Source organism: Adelges cooleyi, unplaced genomic scaffold (genome assembly GCF_023614345.1).
Source record: "Adelges cooleyi isolate 19-005CV unplaced genomic scaffold, UGA_ACOO_1.1 ACOO_flye_CR_arks_rails_tigmint_CR_PRNA_2, whole genome shotgun sequence".
Lineage (NCBI taxonomy): Eukaryota > Metazoa > Arthropoda > Insecta > Hemiptera > Adelgidae > Adelges > Adelges cooleyi.
The window spans coordinates 12,425,983-12,443,906 of record NW_026095860.1 but is presented as its reverse complement, the minus strand read 5'-3'; the positions used below and the strand labels follow the sequence as shown (position 1 = coordinate 12,443,906).

At 30.1% G+C, this 17,924-nt stretch overlaps 2 protein-coding genes across 2 annotated transcripts; both read left to right on the top strand.

Annotated features, from left to right (window-relative positions):
* Positions 1-473: 473 nt before the first annotated feature.
* On the top strand, positions 474-8,598 carry LOC126833756 (delta-like protein 4). The gene is made up of 6 exons (XM_050565270.1): positions 474-564; positions 2,352-2,403; positions 4,376-4,552; positions 5,932-6,105; positions 6,540-6,799; positions 7,855-8,598. The coding sequence occupies exons 1-6, from the start codon at positions 556-558 to the stop codon at positions 8,440-8,442; spliced, it is 1,260 nt and encodes a 419-aa protein (XP_050421227.1). The 5' UTR covers positions 474-555; the 3' UTR covers positions 8,443-8,598.
* A 6,912-nt stretch (positions 8,599-15,510) lies between these two features.
* On the top strand, positions 15,511-17,899 carry LOC126833257 (protein D3-like). The gene is made up of 5 exons (XM_050564473.1): positions 15,511-15,959; positions 16,455-16,578; positions 16,897-17,034; positions 17,114-17,189; positions 17,548-17,899. The coding sequence occupies exons 1-5, from the start codon at positions 15,795-15,797 to the stop codon at positions 17,684-17,686; spliced, it is 642 nt and encodes a 213-aa protein (XP_050420430.1). The 5' UTR covers positions 15,511-15,794; the 3' UTR covers positions 17,687-17,899.
* The last annotated feature ends 25 nt before the right edge of the window (positions 17,900-17,924 follow it).

Below are 17,924 nucleotides of genomic sequence, written 5' to 3'. Positions count from 1 at the left end.
ACGATATACACATACATAATTTATGCATGTACAAATCTGGTATTGTCTGACGTCGAAAACAAAACCAAGTCAAGTGCGCAATTTTACATTTTACTCTTGTTTTTATTTTTGCAAATCTAGCCTACACGTCTTAGCTGGCGGCTGAGCCAAATGTGTGCCGGATAAATATTATATATATCATATTGTTATTATGGTTTATAATAATATTATATTTTATTTATTTGTATCACCACTGTTTTGTAGGCGTATGTTTTGGTGGCCATTGAATTGGTCAATTATCAAAACGATTGTTCGGTTGGTGTTCCGCGTGGGCTGACCAGATGTATACCTGTACAATATATAAGTATATATTGTACAGGTAAACCCCCAAAGGCGGGCAAGTTATGTGTTTCTATGCATACAAACACACACACACACGCTTACATTAATACCGGTCAAACCCATATTTCGACTTCTGACCATGAAATGCAAGGATCGACCGATGATTATAAATGAACATGTGAATGAAAACACTCGGTCAGTAGACGGTTGTGCTGTGACTAATCTGGATACAACATGACTGTGGTGAGTTTGAGATTTAATCAATTATTATTATCATTATTATCATTATTATTATGATTATTTTACTAAACAGTAAATTTTGTGCCTATACATATAACTACTATACCGTTTAAATCAAATTTGTGTGCATATTAACAGTGTTGTACAAGGCTATTCAATAACTATGAACCAGTCAACGTCTTAAAAGTCTTATTAGACTTTTTTTAGTTCATTTTTTTCATAGTTTCACAGTTATTAGTTAGCTTAAATTTTATATTTATTTCAACTATATAATCACATCCCTTATCTGTTAAACCCGTATGAACTTTAGATTTTTAAGTGGTAAATATATATTATCTCAAATTTTTAAATGAAGAATAGTTTTCTGAAAATTTCGACTGGGCGACAACCAGTTTTGAATAACTAAATATTAAGTTGTTGAAGTTTAAAATTTAGGTAGGGAGGTGGAGTGTGATAGAGTAATGGGCTCGGATAAAAATGATACTACACTCCCCCCATCCTATTTTTTAGACTCTTAATAACATTAAAAGTAATTATCCAAATTTCGTTTTCGAAAAGTCAACATTTTCGGCAAATAATTCTTAATTTAAATAGTTAATAAAGTACATATTTTACCATCTAAAAAGCTTACGTTTAAAAGATTTTAGCAGAGATGGCGTTAAACTTTTGAAAAATAAATTAAATTTTGGCGAACTATTAACTAAAATAGTATGAAAAAAAAAAGTTTTCAAAAGTCTAATACTTTCTGAGATATTGACTGGTTCATAGTTGGTGAATCACCCTATAATATAATATAGTATAGTGGTGGAGTAAAAATATTCGGGAAAATGTACTTCGATAATTACTTTATTTTTAAATGTACATTTAAATATATTTTTGAAGTAATTGTATTTAATAAGAAATGCATTTTAATAAATCATTTTGGAACTTATAAAGTTTCGTAATCACAAAATAAATGATAAAATTATAAGACAAAAAAAATGAAAAAAACTATCTTTGGTCATATTTATCTGCAAGTTTGGACGACAAATAAACTGTCAATTAAACTTTTAATCTAAAATAAAGAAAAGAAGGAGTTGAATTGTATTTTTTACAATAGTATCGAGTACATATTATAATTTCAAAAAAATAAAATAAACTGTTTGATTTACCACATATAAAATGCATTTGTGTCACGGTTAGTTAAGAAGTATAGTTATAAGTTAAAACATTTGAATTTTTAACGGATGGCTTAGATTATGTTAACAAGAACTGGGATTTAAAAATTATTAGTAGATACTTTTCAAATTACTTAAAAACTAAATCAATTTTTTCAGTGTTTCAGATTTAAAAAATTAAAGATTTATTGTTGAGATTTTAGTTTATACATTTATTTGCATTTCGATTATTAAAACTGTTTAAAATTATTTCCACGAGTAATTTTAGACGTAAATTAGGCATTAGAAATGTAATATGAAAATTCAAATTTGTGCAATAACTTTTTAGGTGAAAAATTCTCGATTTTTAAAATATGATATAAATAAATTTCATCGAGTCTCGTTGTTTCCTAAAATATATAACAATAATTACTACAACAAGTTACAGGATGAGTATAGCAGACGACCTTGTCAATTTGATATAATACATAATAATATAATATTATGATGTATTAGGTATACATTTTTTATGTAGGTCAATGTCTGAATTTGCACGTTATATTATTTGTAAATTCTGTTAATTATAAATTGCTCTATAAATTAGTAAAATATTGTTTTCTTGAAGTAATTTTGAATTTTGTTTGTTATTTATAGTGTTTACGGATGATGGGCCTTTTGGCCGCAGTGGTCGGCCCCATTGCACAAGGTAAGCTACTAAAATAACGTCATTATTTATTACACCTAGTCCAATGTTTTCTAATTTCGTGGCTAACTTCCCAGTATTAAATAATAGTAAATTATATTTTAAACCATTACCTATAAAATAAGTTACTTCAATATTTTTTTTGAACAGTATAGCGGATTAAAATGAAATAATTAAACCAGCCTTAAATATATATTTTAAATGGGTATTAGAATAAAGCCCATGTATAGGTATTAACAATTATTACTCTCATCGAGTACGTGTTTATTTGTAAAATATATGACTCATCATTGTTTTGTAATGCATTATGATAAAAACCAATATTATTCTTCGATTCGATGCTATAAAAAACCGGTTTTCGTCGTTGGGGATATTTAGTGTTTTAATATGTTAATCAGTCTTTAATATAACGTTCAAAACATTACTGATATATTAGTAAAATTAAAACGAAATGTAAGCAAGAGCGTCCTTTAGACTTTTCCCATTGGCTTTTTCTTCGCCTATTCTAACATTTTAATATAATATTATCTATAAGCAATAACAAAACCAGTTTTGTTTGTATTAAGATGCGTCGAAGATAAAATAATACAAGTAAAATGTAAATTTACTCCAAAGGGTCTAAGAAGGATGTTTTTCTAAAAAAAAAAAACATTTTTTAAAAAGAGGTTTTTAATTTTATTATGGAAACTAGTTAAATAAAAGTTGTCTTTTGTTTTTTTATGTATTTAATTTTTTGTTATAAAAGTTGAAAATTAAATGTTAATTAAAAAAATATTTCACCGTCTTTATATTACACTTAATCTAATTTTGTCTAAAAGAGCTGTGAAAAAAAAAATATTATACTGATGATCTCGTAGCCTATTATTGTACTGAGCAAAAAAAAACGTCCCTCCCACAGGATTTTATTTTTAAGACCTTGAACGTTGAAAGAGTGTCCACTATGGGTGTCATCAATGTATGATTTATGCTCAGAGAGTTCCGCAACGCTTAGATGTACTTATATTGCATAACTGTAACCCCGTCTTTGTAGGAAATGTGTTATTCAAATATATCATCCACCCACGTCTCTTCACGTCCTACATACTCCTTGTGTTTTGGACTACACTTTAGTTTATTTACTGTGCCATCATATTCATTTTACCGCCACTATTATCTGTTATACTTCCTGTTGTTCCCATACACAGTTTCTAAATTAATAACTATAGTCTATATGGTCCTCCACCATTGGTCCCATGTGTATTTCATCTCGTAATTAAAGATAATTTTTCATCTGTAACTTTAATTTCATCTTAAAACACTAGCAGTTAAATGCTAATAAAACCAACGTATATTCTTTGTCTCATCCCTCTACAAATGTAATCAGTCGGTTAAATAATTTCTTACATTTTTCTATGAACTTTATTCACATTCGCAGTTTGTACCTGTTGTCACTTTACACTTCTTCTACCACATTTTATTCTTATTTAAACGTCCTCTATTCTCTTGATCAATTGATCAGCAATGTGTAAGTTTCTCAGCTCCATTCACCACTTGCCCGCCAAGCGCAACAGGTTATTATTTCTACCTTCTCCTTTATCCTCCTCGTTCTCAATAATATTAACTGTTAGTAAATTGTTTTAATTCTTCTTGTTTTTAAAAAATCCTTCTACCTTCCGATGTCTCAATCTGTTACCCATGCCATTTAGGTTAAGAATATGAAATATTGAAAAATTAACTTATATTAAATTGAGTATATTTATTGATTATGGCTTATGTTTAAACCGTCAATTTTGATTGGTTAAAAATAATTTTGGTTTCTATTTGATTCATATTTAAACTTTGATCTGTAATCTAGTCATTACACAACAGTCACTTAGTAATAAATAATAAAACTGTAATATATTTGAAAAAAAATAAAAACTATTTAATTTCACATTATAATTTAGTTTTTCTGGTAAAAATATACTTATAAATAAATTACTGATATCCTTCTCAGGTATGATCGTGTACAATCCGACATCGTACAACTTGGGCCGGTACAACGATCCGTGTTCACCGAACCCGTGTGGGTCCAACACTCAATGCCGAGTAGCTGACGGTCGACCTGTGTGCAGTTGTTTACCAGGACACTGGGGAAATCCACTGACTTACTGTCAACGAGGCGAATGCGAAGGTCAGTATAGTTAGAATAACGTTTTTGAGTAGCTAACCGAGAGCCCTATGACAATACTGATACTTTGAAGGCCCCCGTTATGTCTAGTGGAATTTATTAGCTAAAAAGACAAATTATTACTTTAAACATAAATAATAATTTCACAGCTCGCACTAAAAAGTAAGGTTATTATATTATGATAATATGGAGATCCGATGCAACGCTCTAACGTTATTTTACATATAAAAATGCCAATGAAACCATACAGTGGTAACGCCTACAGACTTGTTTTAATATATTCAAGTCTTTGTGCATGTCCTTGTGGACTTGCAGTGTATGCAGTGTATTCTAGAACGGCCGCTGCAGTGAATACAATCGTTCGTTGAAGGTATTGATTCTTTGGCCGTTTTTAAAAAAAGGACATTCGTTTAAACAAAAATATGATTAAACATTTTAAAAAAAAATCTAACACTTTGGGAATAGAGCATAGAGGCGGGGGAGGTTAGGGAAGTCGCAGGTCTTATTAAATGTAGGTAGTTCTATATTTTATGTTTACCCTTAATACATTTGGTTAGTTACTAGAGTACTTTTAAATTATAAAATATCACAATTTTTAGTGTATTTTTCTTAAATAGAAAACCTAACCTTACCAAACTTAACCTTTGGCCATATGTTGGATAATTTACATTTAATCGATAAACCAAACCTCCGAAAAAATCAAACTAGTTGTTAAAAAGTTACCCTAGGTTACTGACGTGAATCAAATACCATTTTAGCTCCGCATAGAAGCTAAAAGTTATTTAAATCGAATGAATATTTAAACGAACTCTTAGGTACCTATATACTGGACAGATAAATACTGCAACAGTCATTCTGGAATATATTGTACACAGTGTCATTGTGGATTTATGTATTATTCATGTTAAACAAAACACATAGAGCCATTTACCTTTTGGCAGTTATTAGGTATTTCATAACGAACATGGTATTTATATTAGTTTCTCCGTCTTGGCTTGTGCTCACAAATGTGCTGTGTATCTTTACAGTCCACTGTCATATGTCTGGGTGTATTTACACCCATTTCGACTTACCACTTTTTTGTCGTTCGACAATCTTAAACGATCTTGTCTTTTTGACTATATAATTATTCGTTTTGATCGGGAACGAATAGAGACACAATTGTTTTGGAGGTGAAGATATGACGAAAATATCGTTTAGACAAATTTGTTTAACGTTGAAATGTTTAAGAATCTCCAAAAGGAGTTTGCATCTAAAACAGGTTATAACTTATAAGCACTCTCGTACACCTTAAATATGCTTTGAAGGTGCCCAAGTCAGGTGCAATGTTTGCTACAGACGTTGTTTTATTTTAAATTACATTTTTTTTTTGTCACGTACAGTCAACCAGGATTGTCCAAGTTCCAAGTCTTGCCGGAACTACAGGTGTGAGGACGTGTGTGCCGGACAATGTGGAATCAATTCGGACTGTACGCCCAGAAATCACGTGGCCGTTTGCTCTTGTCCGGCGCGTCACACCGGAGACCCGTCAGTGTCCTGTCGTCAAATGGATCCACGTAAGCCTTTTATCATTTACAGTGACATCACATTAACACTTAGTTATTGACATGGCTCGAGTACCTCCAAAACCGGTTTCCAAAGGTCAACTAATGACTATTCAAACTATAGGCACAAGGTGGAGAGAGATGAGAGGTCATCAACTTCTCATCATCCTAATCGCCTTCTATTAAAACCAACTATTGTTGGCTTGAATCTTTATTCCATTTTTGACATGAATATGTCTTTCATCTGGGGGTCGGTCGAAAATTAGCGAAATCACTTTCCTGACAGTGATAAGTAACAAATTGATAAAATATTAGTGATAAGAGACAGCTGATAAGAATTCAGTGACCAATTAAGGGGGTGTAGGAGATTGTAGATAGAGGGAGGGGAGGAACACGAACACGAACGTGAACATGAACATGAGCCTTCTGGCTTCTTGATTTTACAGAAGAACAATGTTACCCAAGTCCCTGCGGCCAGAACACCAAGTGTGAAGTGATCAACGACGTTCCTGTGTGTTCGTGCTTGCCCGGATACGTAGGATCACCGTTTGCCGGTTGTCGTCATGAATGTGAATCCGACTACGATTGCAGTCCCAGTCAAATGTGTCAACAGTTTAAGTGCACAACGGCCTGTGCTGTCGGTACTTGTGCGTCCACGGCCATTTGCGACGTCCACAACCACCGACCCACTTGCTCGTGTCCAAAGGTGAACCATGCTCTTTTAAATTTCAAGTGAAACACATATTTTTTGTTTAAAACCCGTACTTCCAACCGACGCCCATGCTGTAAGGAATTTATCGCCACTGGGCACTGGTTATAGTCGTTAATAGGAAATACATGAAGTCCTCGAGAAAATGTAACAATCAAAAAACAACTTTAAAATCAAAACACCGCAAAAAAAAACTTTTACCTTAACTACATCATTTTCAGTCTCCTTCAAAACATTTTATCATCAACTCCTCAGATACACCAACCAACATTATATTATTTTTTTGTTCGGATCCATCTACCACTTATTATCCACATTAATTCCCATTAATACATTGATTTTAGATTCAATTATGATTGTTAAAATTCAGATATCAAAACGTTTAAAAAAACCGAATAAAATGTAAAAATACACATAAAAGGTCATATAAAATTACAAACAAAAACGAAAATGTAATTGCATAAAATAAAAACTAAATTAAAATTTGTTTAACATTTTCCTACAGTTAAATAACTAAGCAATTATCATAATTTTGTTTAATTGACTAAAACATGTCCGTTGTTAAAGATCACCCGAAGTTGTAATAGATAATCAAAGCAAATATTAATTGTAAACAAGTAGTATGAGATAATGTAAAAGAGAAAACAAAATTGGAAAACGTTTCTTGTAACTTTTATCAATTTAAACGTAGGTTATATTTTATTGTATAAAATATAAATATATAGAGTAAAAATATCAAGTTGAATGAAGAGATTATGATGTTATAACAAATTGTTAAAATGTATTTAAATACCAAATGATAAGTTATTCGAAGCGGTAAATAAAAATGTAGTTAAAGTACTTAACTCATTACTTCAAACAATTAATTGTTAATTAAATAAAAATTCCCAGGTTTGTCATACATTATAAATTAACAACCATACTGCAGTCTATATAGTTGTATAACCCAAAGGCATTATACAATATATAAACTTACTTTATACACACTTAATTTTAATTTTGCTCGTTAATGATAATAATTAAATATAAATTGTTATCCGTTTTGTGCGTAGGGCTACTTTGGAGACCCCTACGTATCGTGCCGTGCCGAGTGTCTGACCAACAGTGACTGTCCGTCCGACCGTCCAGCCTGTCTGGGCGAAAAGTGCGTTAACCCATGCTCGGGCGGTGTGTGCGGCGTCAACGCCAACTGCGAGGCCCGTGGCGCAACTCCCATATGCAGTTGTCCCAAGACCATGACGGGCGATCCGTTTGTCCGGTGCAGGCCGTTCGAACCGGCCGATCTTTGCGAACCCAACCCGTGCGGCGAGAACGCCCGGTGCCAACCGGGACACGACAACACCGGCAAAGAGCGGCCGGTGTGCACCTGTCTGCCAGGATACGTGGGCGACGCTTTGACCCGGTGCCGCCGCGGTGAATGCCAGGCCGACATCGAGTGTCGTTTCGATCAGTCGTGCGTCGACTACCAGTGCAAGAACGTGTGCACCGGACAGTGCGGCGTGGACGCTGAGTGCAATGCCAGGAACAGGGTGGCCACATGCACGTGTCCGCCGGGTTACACCGGCGACGCTTTGACCAGGTGTTATCCCAAGACCGGCGGCAGTGCCAGAATTGGCCGCGTTTACTACAATAAGAAATGAAATCCTTATCAATAATGATTGTCATTGTCCTTATTTTTCGTTCCGTTTTCGATTTAACACAATATTTTTTTTTACATATTATTATTATTAATTATTTTTTAAGTCGTAATTAAGTAATGTAAACTTGTAATTAATACTGTTGTCATTTTTATATATAATATATATATATATATTTACATATTTATTAAATAAAAAAATAAAAACCGTTCAAACGACGATCAGCGTTTTGTTTATTATTATAATAGCACTCGACAAGATGGTTTTTGAACAAAAATCAAAACACATCTGCAATTATGTTTTTCGTTATTTCAGAATCTGGTCTAAATGTTCACCTACTCGTAGTTTTTTACTTCAGTGTTAAATCACTCCCCAAGATGTAAATAACTTACAAAACTGAACAATCCTACAAACTACATTAGTTAAGAGACCATTCATATAGGTAATATTCATTGAAAATATTCAATAACAAAATAATTTAAATTTCTTCTTTTTCTACTGGCACATATAACCGGGACTTGAGAGATTCTCAGAATATATAATAAATATTGAATCAATAACTTGATAGTAAGTAATTATTATTAGTAACATCTTCTGTAAATAGGCCTATACTACACACTATACATTAGCATTATTGATTAAGGCGCATTGTATAGGCAATTTTTCACTTCTATAGGTGCCCCAAAAATAGCGCAACTTTTAACATGGTTGCGCCATTTAAACGGTTGCGCTATTTTTGGGACACCCTTTATAACGCTTGTCGGATTTAATTTTTGTATAAAAACATATGTTTCTACTTCGAACAGAACGTTATTAAAGATAATCAAATTTAAGGTTTTTGAAAAAAACATTTGGATTCTTCATAACATATACGAGGTATCAATCGTGGCACAATTTCAAAACTGTTTTTAGTCAATTTACTAATTTCTTTGAGAAAAATTTAATTTTTTCAATGATTTTTACAATAACATTGAATACAAAAATTAAAAACGTACTTCGGCCAATACATCAAGCAAACATTGAAAAATCTGTATCCGTTTTCAAAACTATATTATCGGATTACGCGTTTCAGAGTACGGTTAAAATTAAAATGTGTCGTTTTTGTCCAAAAATACGTCAATCAAAACAGTGTGTGTGTGTGTAATATAGAAAAAAATGGGAGGATGCTGCAAATAAAATTCCAAAGTAAGGTTTTTTTTCTAACCACCCTAATATATATATAAAAAAAAAAATATATATATATATACTATATTTTAATAAGCTAGCTGTCTAAACGCAGCCGCAGCTTCTAATGTAAACAGAATCGTTGAGGTGTTTCGTTAACAAATATGACTTAAATATAAATTATTTAATAGATTCAAGGTGGCCTCGAGAGTTGCCCTCTAACTATAATTATACGTTTAATGTAGTAATTATTAGAGCTGATTTAGTATAAGTAAAATGCTGTAAAAACATGACATGGGTAATTAAATGGAATTTTAAAGTACTTGGAGTATCATGTAAAATATCATAAATAAATAATTGTTATTCTTTGCCTTCAAGTTTCATATTTATTCAACTTGGTTAGCTTATTTTTTATGAAGACTTTTTTACGTCTAATACGCGTCCCATGTATTCAGTTCACTGCTCAGTGGTATTGACTAATGGCTAAGCTAAAAGTAAATTAGAAAAATTTTGTTTTTCATTTTTCAGAATGATGTACTATAATTTATTTAATCATTAACAAATGTAATATTGCATAATATATTAATAATATTACAGCGTCTGCTACTTACGACTCTTGCTTTTTTTCTCACGAGATTAAACCGCGATAAGACGAATAATCTTTATTCAATGCTATTGCATCGATGAAAATATCATAATAACATTCTGTACCGTTATTATAATAATAATATTATAAATAATATTAGGTATAATTTGGTGTTTAAATTAGGAATGGACGTTCAACGTTGTTCCGGTTCACTACGGCGACCTCAAAACAAACGACAATAAACTAAATATCACAATCAATTAAATCACTTTAATAAAAAAAAAATTTTATTTAAATAACCGTTTAATTAAATCGTTTAAAAGAGGGTCTGAAACACAACTACAGTCGATTTATGGTACAAATATGTCAAATTTTCTAGTCTTAATTTCGAATTAAAATACTCAGAATGGAAATTATTTTCCCAGTCGAAAATACAGATTCTGATTTGAACCAGATGAAACTTGGTTTTATACGGTATACATATTCAATACACAATTTTGCTCAATCCTGTATTTAAATTGATTACAACTACTAAATAAAAAAGTTAAAATATGATTAAACACCTGTTATACTTTTTTGAGCATTGAAAAAAGTCGTTTAAAAGCTATCACTTTTTCATCGGTATTTTTTCTATGTACAGTCCTTATATCATTAGTATATTGAAATTTTGTCATGTGACACAGCCACACTGTTTTTTTAATACTTTGATTATTAGATAATTAATTTAGAAGACATAAAATCTAAATCTAAAAAGGTTTAGTAAATAATTTAGCTCTAGAATATTTTTACCGAATACTGTTTTTGAAATAATTTCAGGAAATCATCGCTACGTGTTCCTGATTTATAAACAGCCGTCTATGTCGTATTTTGATGAGCCGCATTTGACCAACGAGTAATATTTTTAAACTAGGCTATTAGCTCAATATTGAATGCAATTACGTTTTGATATACATACATACTATAATGATCTTTAGGTCTTCAGATGATGGTAGAATCAAATTTTCAATCCACATGTTTGCTAAGAAATATAATTTTGGAGCACCTGTAGCTGGACATTTATAAGGAGTACACGCCAACAATTATCGAGAGAATCGAAGCGATGTTTTCGGAATGATAAAAGAATATTAAGATCAAATTAAAATAATTACACTGTAAGTAATTATTTATCAGGATTCTTATAAAGATATAAAAGTAAAATTAAGTTTTTTTAGCTGTTTCCAGATTAAATATTAATATTTTAATTAGGCAACATTGTTTGTTTAGGAGACAATTTTTTTAAATAAAATTAATTGTATTCATTTTAATTTAGTAACAGTAAAAAACAATCTATTTATTGACTATAATTACCTTTATAATTTGTAGAGTCTGTAGAATACTTATTGTACAATTGTATGTTTTAATTGTTGTTTGCTGTGGTGAAAAATTAAAAATAATGCAATATTACTCAAGTTTTACTTATTTCTTGCACTCAGAAACAATCGACAGATACAATAATTTGTCCTATTTTATTCTTGCAATTTTAAAAAACATGATTCTGAAAAACCCTGATTTTCAAAACTAAATTTGTCCAAAAATGTATTTACAATTATTGTTACATTCATATCAATCAGACCATTTAGTTTTGAATGAATAATGTGCCAATTATTTGGCAGAAGTTTTTAATATTGTGCACACGGTTTTAATTAGTATTTTTTTATTAACCGATATGAAATAATAATTGTTTAATTATTACAAACAGATCCGAGGTCAGAGGTGGACACACATTCTCGGTAGTTAAGTTGTTACAAGAAAATGTGTATTATAAATGTTACATAAAAGTACGGAAAATGTATAATGTTTAGAAAAATGTTTGGAAAAATTGCACATTTTACAAAGAAAACAAAAAATAAATGGCTTATAATTATTACAACTATTACTAATATACTTAATACAGTATTAGACTTTTGAACTAGTTTTATTTTTGGGATATATTTTTGGGCTTAGACGACGATCAAACCAGCTTCAATTTCAAAAGCATCTTCTCTTTTCCCTCCCTTTATTCCCAACGTCTTTCCCAACCTCTCCTCCTATCTCTTCTTCCATCCGTCCCTTCCCATCTTCCCTCATTTTTCAATGATTTCTTCTACCTCCCCTTACATCTTTCTTCCTTTCCTCTTCTCACTTTTACTTTTCTCACCTCACTTTCACTAGTGTGAGGTGTGGCAAAACTATCGACGCAAAATGGTCTGTTATAAAATTAATGACTCTAATTCAAGATAGACTCACAACACAATATTCATGTTAATACGAAACAGTTTGCTAGGTTTGGCTAAAATTATATGCATGTTAATAAAACTGTGAAAGACATCGAAAAGTGCTTACTATCACTTCAAGTGGTTGACATAAATGCGAAGAAAAACGCGTTGTTAGTATAGTAAATGACATAGGCCGAGGAATGACCCTTATAACCAAACGTAAATTCAATTTTTTCTAGCCACCTATAAATAACTTATAAGTAATAAACGTTGTATTTATTATATCGTAAATAAAAAATATATCTTGTACTTTTACTTTTTTTTTTGTAAGTTTTTATTCTAAAACCCACAATATGCATTTAAACACTCCAAAAACTATGCGATTATATAGTTTTTTAGTCACCGTTTTAACTCGCACAGCTTAAATTTTATTACAGTATAACTACGCCACTCATGTCTTCATCAAAATATATTTTATAGTCATATTATATTTTACAATGATACATGATACAACTAATAACTATAATAAAGTAGGGCACATAAAACCTTACAAATAACACCTTGGACCAAATAATAGAATTTGGTCGAAATAAAATCTAATTTATTTAATGAATTACATTTATAAGCTTATTTGTAACGTATAGACTATACTTTGTCCTATTTACTATGTAGGAGGTTTAGAGTGGTGAGTAAATATTGGCTGTTAATGTAATTTATAGGTTTTTACTATAGTACACTATACAAACAACGAGATATTCTTTGCATGTGATGGTAACAGCTCAAAGAGTTCCTAACTCGTAAGCAATTTTCATTGTCGTTCATAGTTTATTTTCTACAGAAACGTATTGTGAATTGTCTTATGTTTTTAGTACTTCAATTTATTAACAAATAGTTATTAGTTATTTAATTGAGATAGTTTAAAAATAGTATAGTATATTAGTAAATAGTATGTATTGTTGTGTTTAGAGGGCGTCGCACCGCCCATTTTTAAGGAGTAAAGTATAGGCAATTTTTTACAAAATCTTAATTTAAAGGTTAAACTGTGGTGTGTAATTATTAGTTCAATAACTAGGACTCTATAATATTAGTTAACTTATTTTTTGAACTATCACAGCATCTTTGAAAGCGATTTAAAAATGTTTTTTCATCTCAACATGTTTAAGCAGACTGAAAATAACTCGCTTAATTTTGGTTTTAGAGTAAAAGCACCCATTATAAAATTAAAAGAGAACAATATTCTGGAGGGCGTGATGGTGCATTTTTTTCATTATTCTGAGTATAACGCTCAATACATAGTTTAGAAATAATGACTATTTTAACATTTTTAAATGACTGTAACTTTTCAAAAAATGAATTTTAAAAAAAAAACGCACCGTCTTGCCCTCCGGAATATTGTTTTCTTTTAATTTTATAATAGGCGCTTATATCTAAACCCAAAATTAAGCGAGTTATTTTCAGTTGGCGTAAACATATTTTTACCACTGAAAATCACTGGTGCGACGCCCTCTTAAGAATAATTGCAAAGACAATGTTTCATAATGAAAATGACGTTATGCCTTTTCGGTGTAATTACATCTACATAAATATTTGGAAAACAGTTTTCTCGATACTAAAGCTTTTTATACACGCTAAATAATAATTATTGTTACTATTAATATCATTTATGTGCAAAAAACGTACATAGTCAGTTGTGCATTTTGTAGTTTTTATTTCAAATACGTGTTGTCAATTGTCATACTATTTTGTATTTTACCGTTTTAATACAAAATGTTAAGTGTTTAGAGATCGAGTTAATTTTTTAGTAATTTATCCATCTCCGCCAGCTCACTGGTAGGAATATTACATATTATGAAAAAGAAAAACTCGAGACTGAGAGATTGGTATGCCCTACATAATGACGAATCATCGTGTAATCTGCTGTCGTTAGTACAAAGTTATTAAGTAAATGAATAATAATATTATAACAATATAATTATTATTCATCAAATCTGAACGCAAAAAGAATTTTCTAGAATGAAAAAAACACATTAACCCCGTCAGATTTCAAATACACTTAGTGGGTTCTTTCGTTGACTAAAAAAATTAACTGTTTTTTCTTCTATGCTTCGTTATTATAACAATTTACAGTGTGTCGTGTACGGTGTACGCTGTTCAACCCAATTTTTATGGAAATCTTAAACAGATTTAGGCATTTTTTATTTAAATAACGATACTAACTAATTTATTCGAATGATCTCTTTATTCGAATAACTATTTTTTCTAAATAAGTATTTTATTCAAACGAATAATCTATTAATTAATTCATTTACAATAAATTAGGATCTACAGTAACAAAGCAATTTGAAATAGTTATTATGTAACATCACTTACAAACTATGCTAATGTAATTCTGAATTAATAAAAAGTAAACTACACAAAATATATATCCGTTAGAGTGGTAGTATAGGATGGTTAGATACATATATTATAATTTAAAAAAGTATACAAGGTTAAAATAACTAAAAAGATAAAATCATACACGATATGCAATTACGGTGGAATGTTCAACATTAATTCTGAGCAAAACTTTTATAATACTACATATTGTTATGTATAACTAAACGTGATAGTACCACCGTACTTACGTCGGTAGTCTTATAGAAGTGTTTTTTTTATTAAAAAAAAATATGATGTTTTACAGTGTTTTAATGCTATTTTTCATAACAACTTTTAGTTTTTCAGAGGTAATACATTCAAATTTTTAGTTACATAATATGTCAACAATAAAATAATAATTAGCCTAAAAAAATAAAATATTCAAAAAAACTAGGAATAACTAATTGAATCAGTTTTTTTTTTTAATAATAATTTTTAGAATAAAAAAATGTTCTGTCGTTGATTCGAATTATAAATTTTTCAAATGAAAATATTATTCGACTATCAAGTGTCAAGTGTATTTTTTTTCTGCGCGTTGTTGCCGTTGTAGAGCGCTTTTTACTGTTTTTAGTTATGGCGGTATAGATAGCGTGAGCGCTGACAATGGACGCGCGGACGCAATACAGCCAGAAAAGACCATAGACTTTATTATAAGTCTATGGAAAAGACTACATTCTGTGATATAAGATACAACAACGGTAAAAATTATTTTCAAATATTATAAACGCAACTAAAAGCAGCAGAACGGGCGTGCGGAGCCTTAACTCTCTTATCTCGACCCGGTGTTCTTATACTTGATATAATATAACATATACATATATCGTTTATTGCGTTGTGCAACACTGATAAATAGTAATCCCATTTCCCAGTGTACAGTAAAATTATAAAATATAAGTAAGTCGTTCGAGAATAATCGTATCGTTAAGACTGGAGCTTTCTTATTGTTGTTAGCGTTAATGGCTTTCCTCGCGAAATCCGCTGTCACGTGCACACGGTTATTGTCTCAGTTGTTTCCTCAGGTCGGCGCTCGATTAAGCAGTTCTATTAACGTGGCTATAGCAATGGAAAAAGACCAAGTCGTGCCGGACGTCATTCCCGTTGCTCCGACCGGGAAAATCCAGGTAAGTAATATTAATAATGTTATTTTCATCATCATGTAAATTATGGCTTTTGAGTTTTTTCATAACTCCATTAAAAAACTGTACTTATTCAAAATTTTAAAAGTATACCTATTGAAACGTCGTTTATAACTAGGAGTCCCCAATTCTCATCATAATTTTTACTTTTAAAAAAACGTACTGTTAATGCTACACCGTTCCATTAGTCATGTTGACAATTTATTAGAATATCTTCCAAAGGATTATAAATAAACAATAATATAGTATATAATGCAAACAAATACACTTCCTATTTAATAGTTGTTGTTTTATATAATAATAAATAATTATTTACAGATCTTTAAAATTATATATTTGAAGTTCATAAATTTAAGATAAGTATTATTTAATAAATGTACCATGTTAAAGTACTTTGAAAATAAGGTTTATTTTTGATAGTAGGCAGGTATTTATTTAATTTGTGACTTTGTGTAATGACATTTTTTATTTTATTTTTAGGCTTTGTATTCTAGTGGTGTGAGTGTGAATTATGGTAACGAGCTTACTCCTACCCAAGTTAAAGATCAACCGACTGTCAGCTGGGAAGCCGAAAAGGATGCACTCTATACTCTGTGCATGACTGGTAAGTTTCAGTTTGGTTGATTAAAAAAAAAAATCATCCATTTTACCACAATTTGATTTCAGCGAATATAATACAATGATATATATTTTTTTAAATAATTTTAGATGAAAATCATACAACCAATTTATAAAGTAAATTATTTTTAAAAAATAGTTTGAAACTTTATAAACAAAATAAATTTAATTTAAAAAAAGGCCAAAATAAAGAATGTTTATTTCTTTTTCAATCAATGACTAATTATTTATAATGATTTCTATATTTAATAAACTGTTCCCTTCTTCTTATTATTATCTTAACATTGCAAATTTTTCGTTATAGATCCTGATGCTCCAAGTCGCAAGGAACATACGTTTAGAGAATGGCATCACTGGCTTGTTGGTAACATACCGGGAACAGACTTGAGCAAAGGTGAAACACTCTCTGAATATGTAGGATCTGGACCACCGCCTGATACTGGTAAGCAAAATTTGCATATGACGAGAGCTATATATCAAGAAGCTTACAATATTTTTTTTTTAATTTATTTATTTTTTAGGACTCCATCGCTATGTGTTTTTGGTGTACAAGCAGCCATCTAAGCTAACATTCGACGAACCCCGTTTGACTAACAAGTAATTATCAGAGTTGTACACAAATTATTCAATTATAAATAAATATAATAAAAAATAAATAGCAAAGATATAGATAAATCAATACATTTTTATTTGAGTAATAATATTAAAATAAAAAATTATTTATGCATTTCCTTCATTATTTATTATTCGGTTATTCATTATTCAGTTGTTCTTGAAAACAATTTTTTTTAATTTATAAATAAATATAATTATTTACAAATACAAATATAGTTAACTGAAATAACACATAAATATTTTTTTTTCTGATAAATTGTTCAAATAAAGTATTCATTAATGCCCATCTCTTATATTTTGTTTTTTTTCAATATAAAATTAAAATATTTATATTTTTAAGATCCGGAGAAAAACGTGAGAAATTCTCAATTAAAAATTTCGCTCAGAAGTATAACTTGGGAACACCGGTGGCCGGAAATTACTATCAGGCACAATACGACGACTACGTACCTCTACTCTACAAGCAACTTGGAGCTTAATCACAACTAACACAATATTAATATTATTTTTTTTTTTTTCAAAACATCAAAATATTTAGATGGAATAGAAAAAAATTAATACATATTAGTTTTGAAATAATTATTGATTTTTTAAATATATTTATAGATTTATTTTTTTTTCCACAATCAATTACATATATTTTTTATGTCACTCTTTGGATATGGTAACAATAAAATATTGATTTAGTATTATTCATTGTTTTTTTGTTTTATATCA

Excerpts from the sequence above, each read along its gene's own strand:
- LOC126833756 (XM_050565270.1), top strand. Across the intron at positions 4,553-5,931 it reads TCAACGAGGCGAATGCGAAG|TCAACCAGGATTGTCCAAGT; the intron begins GTCAGTATAGTT and ends TGTCACGTACAG. Across the intron at positions 6,800-7,854 it reads CCACTTGCTCGTGTCCAAAG|GGCTACTTTGGAGACCCCTA; the intron begins GTGAACCATGCT and ends TTTTGTGCGTAG.
- LOC126833257 (XM_050564473.1), top strand. The coding sequence starts at position 15,795 with ATGGCTTTCCTCGCGAAATCCGCTGTCACGTGCACACGGTTATTGTCT. Across the intron at positions 16,579-16,896 it reads CTATACTCTGTGCATGACTG|ATCCTGATGCTCCAAGTCGC; the intron begins GTAAGTTTCAGT and ends TTTTCGTTATAG. Across the intron at positions 17,190-17,547 it reads GAACCCCGTTTGACTAACAA|ATCCGGAGAAAAACGTGAGA; the intron begins GTAATTATCAGA and ends TATATTTTTAAG.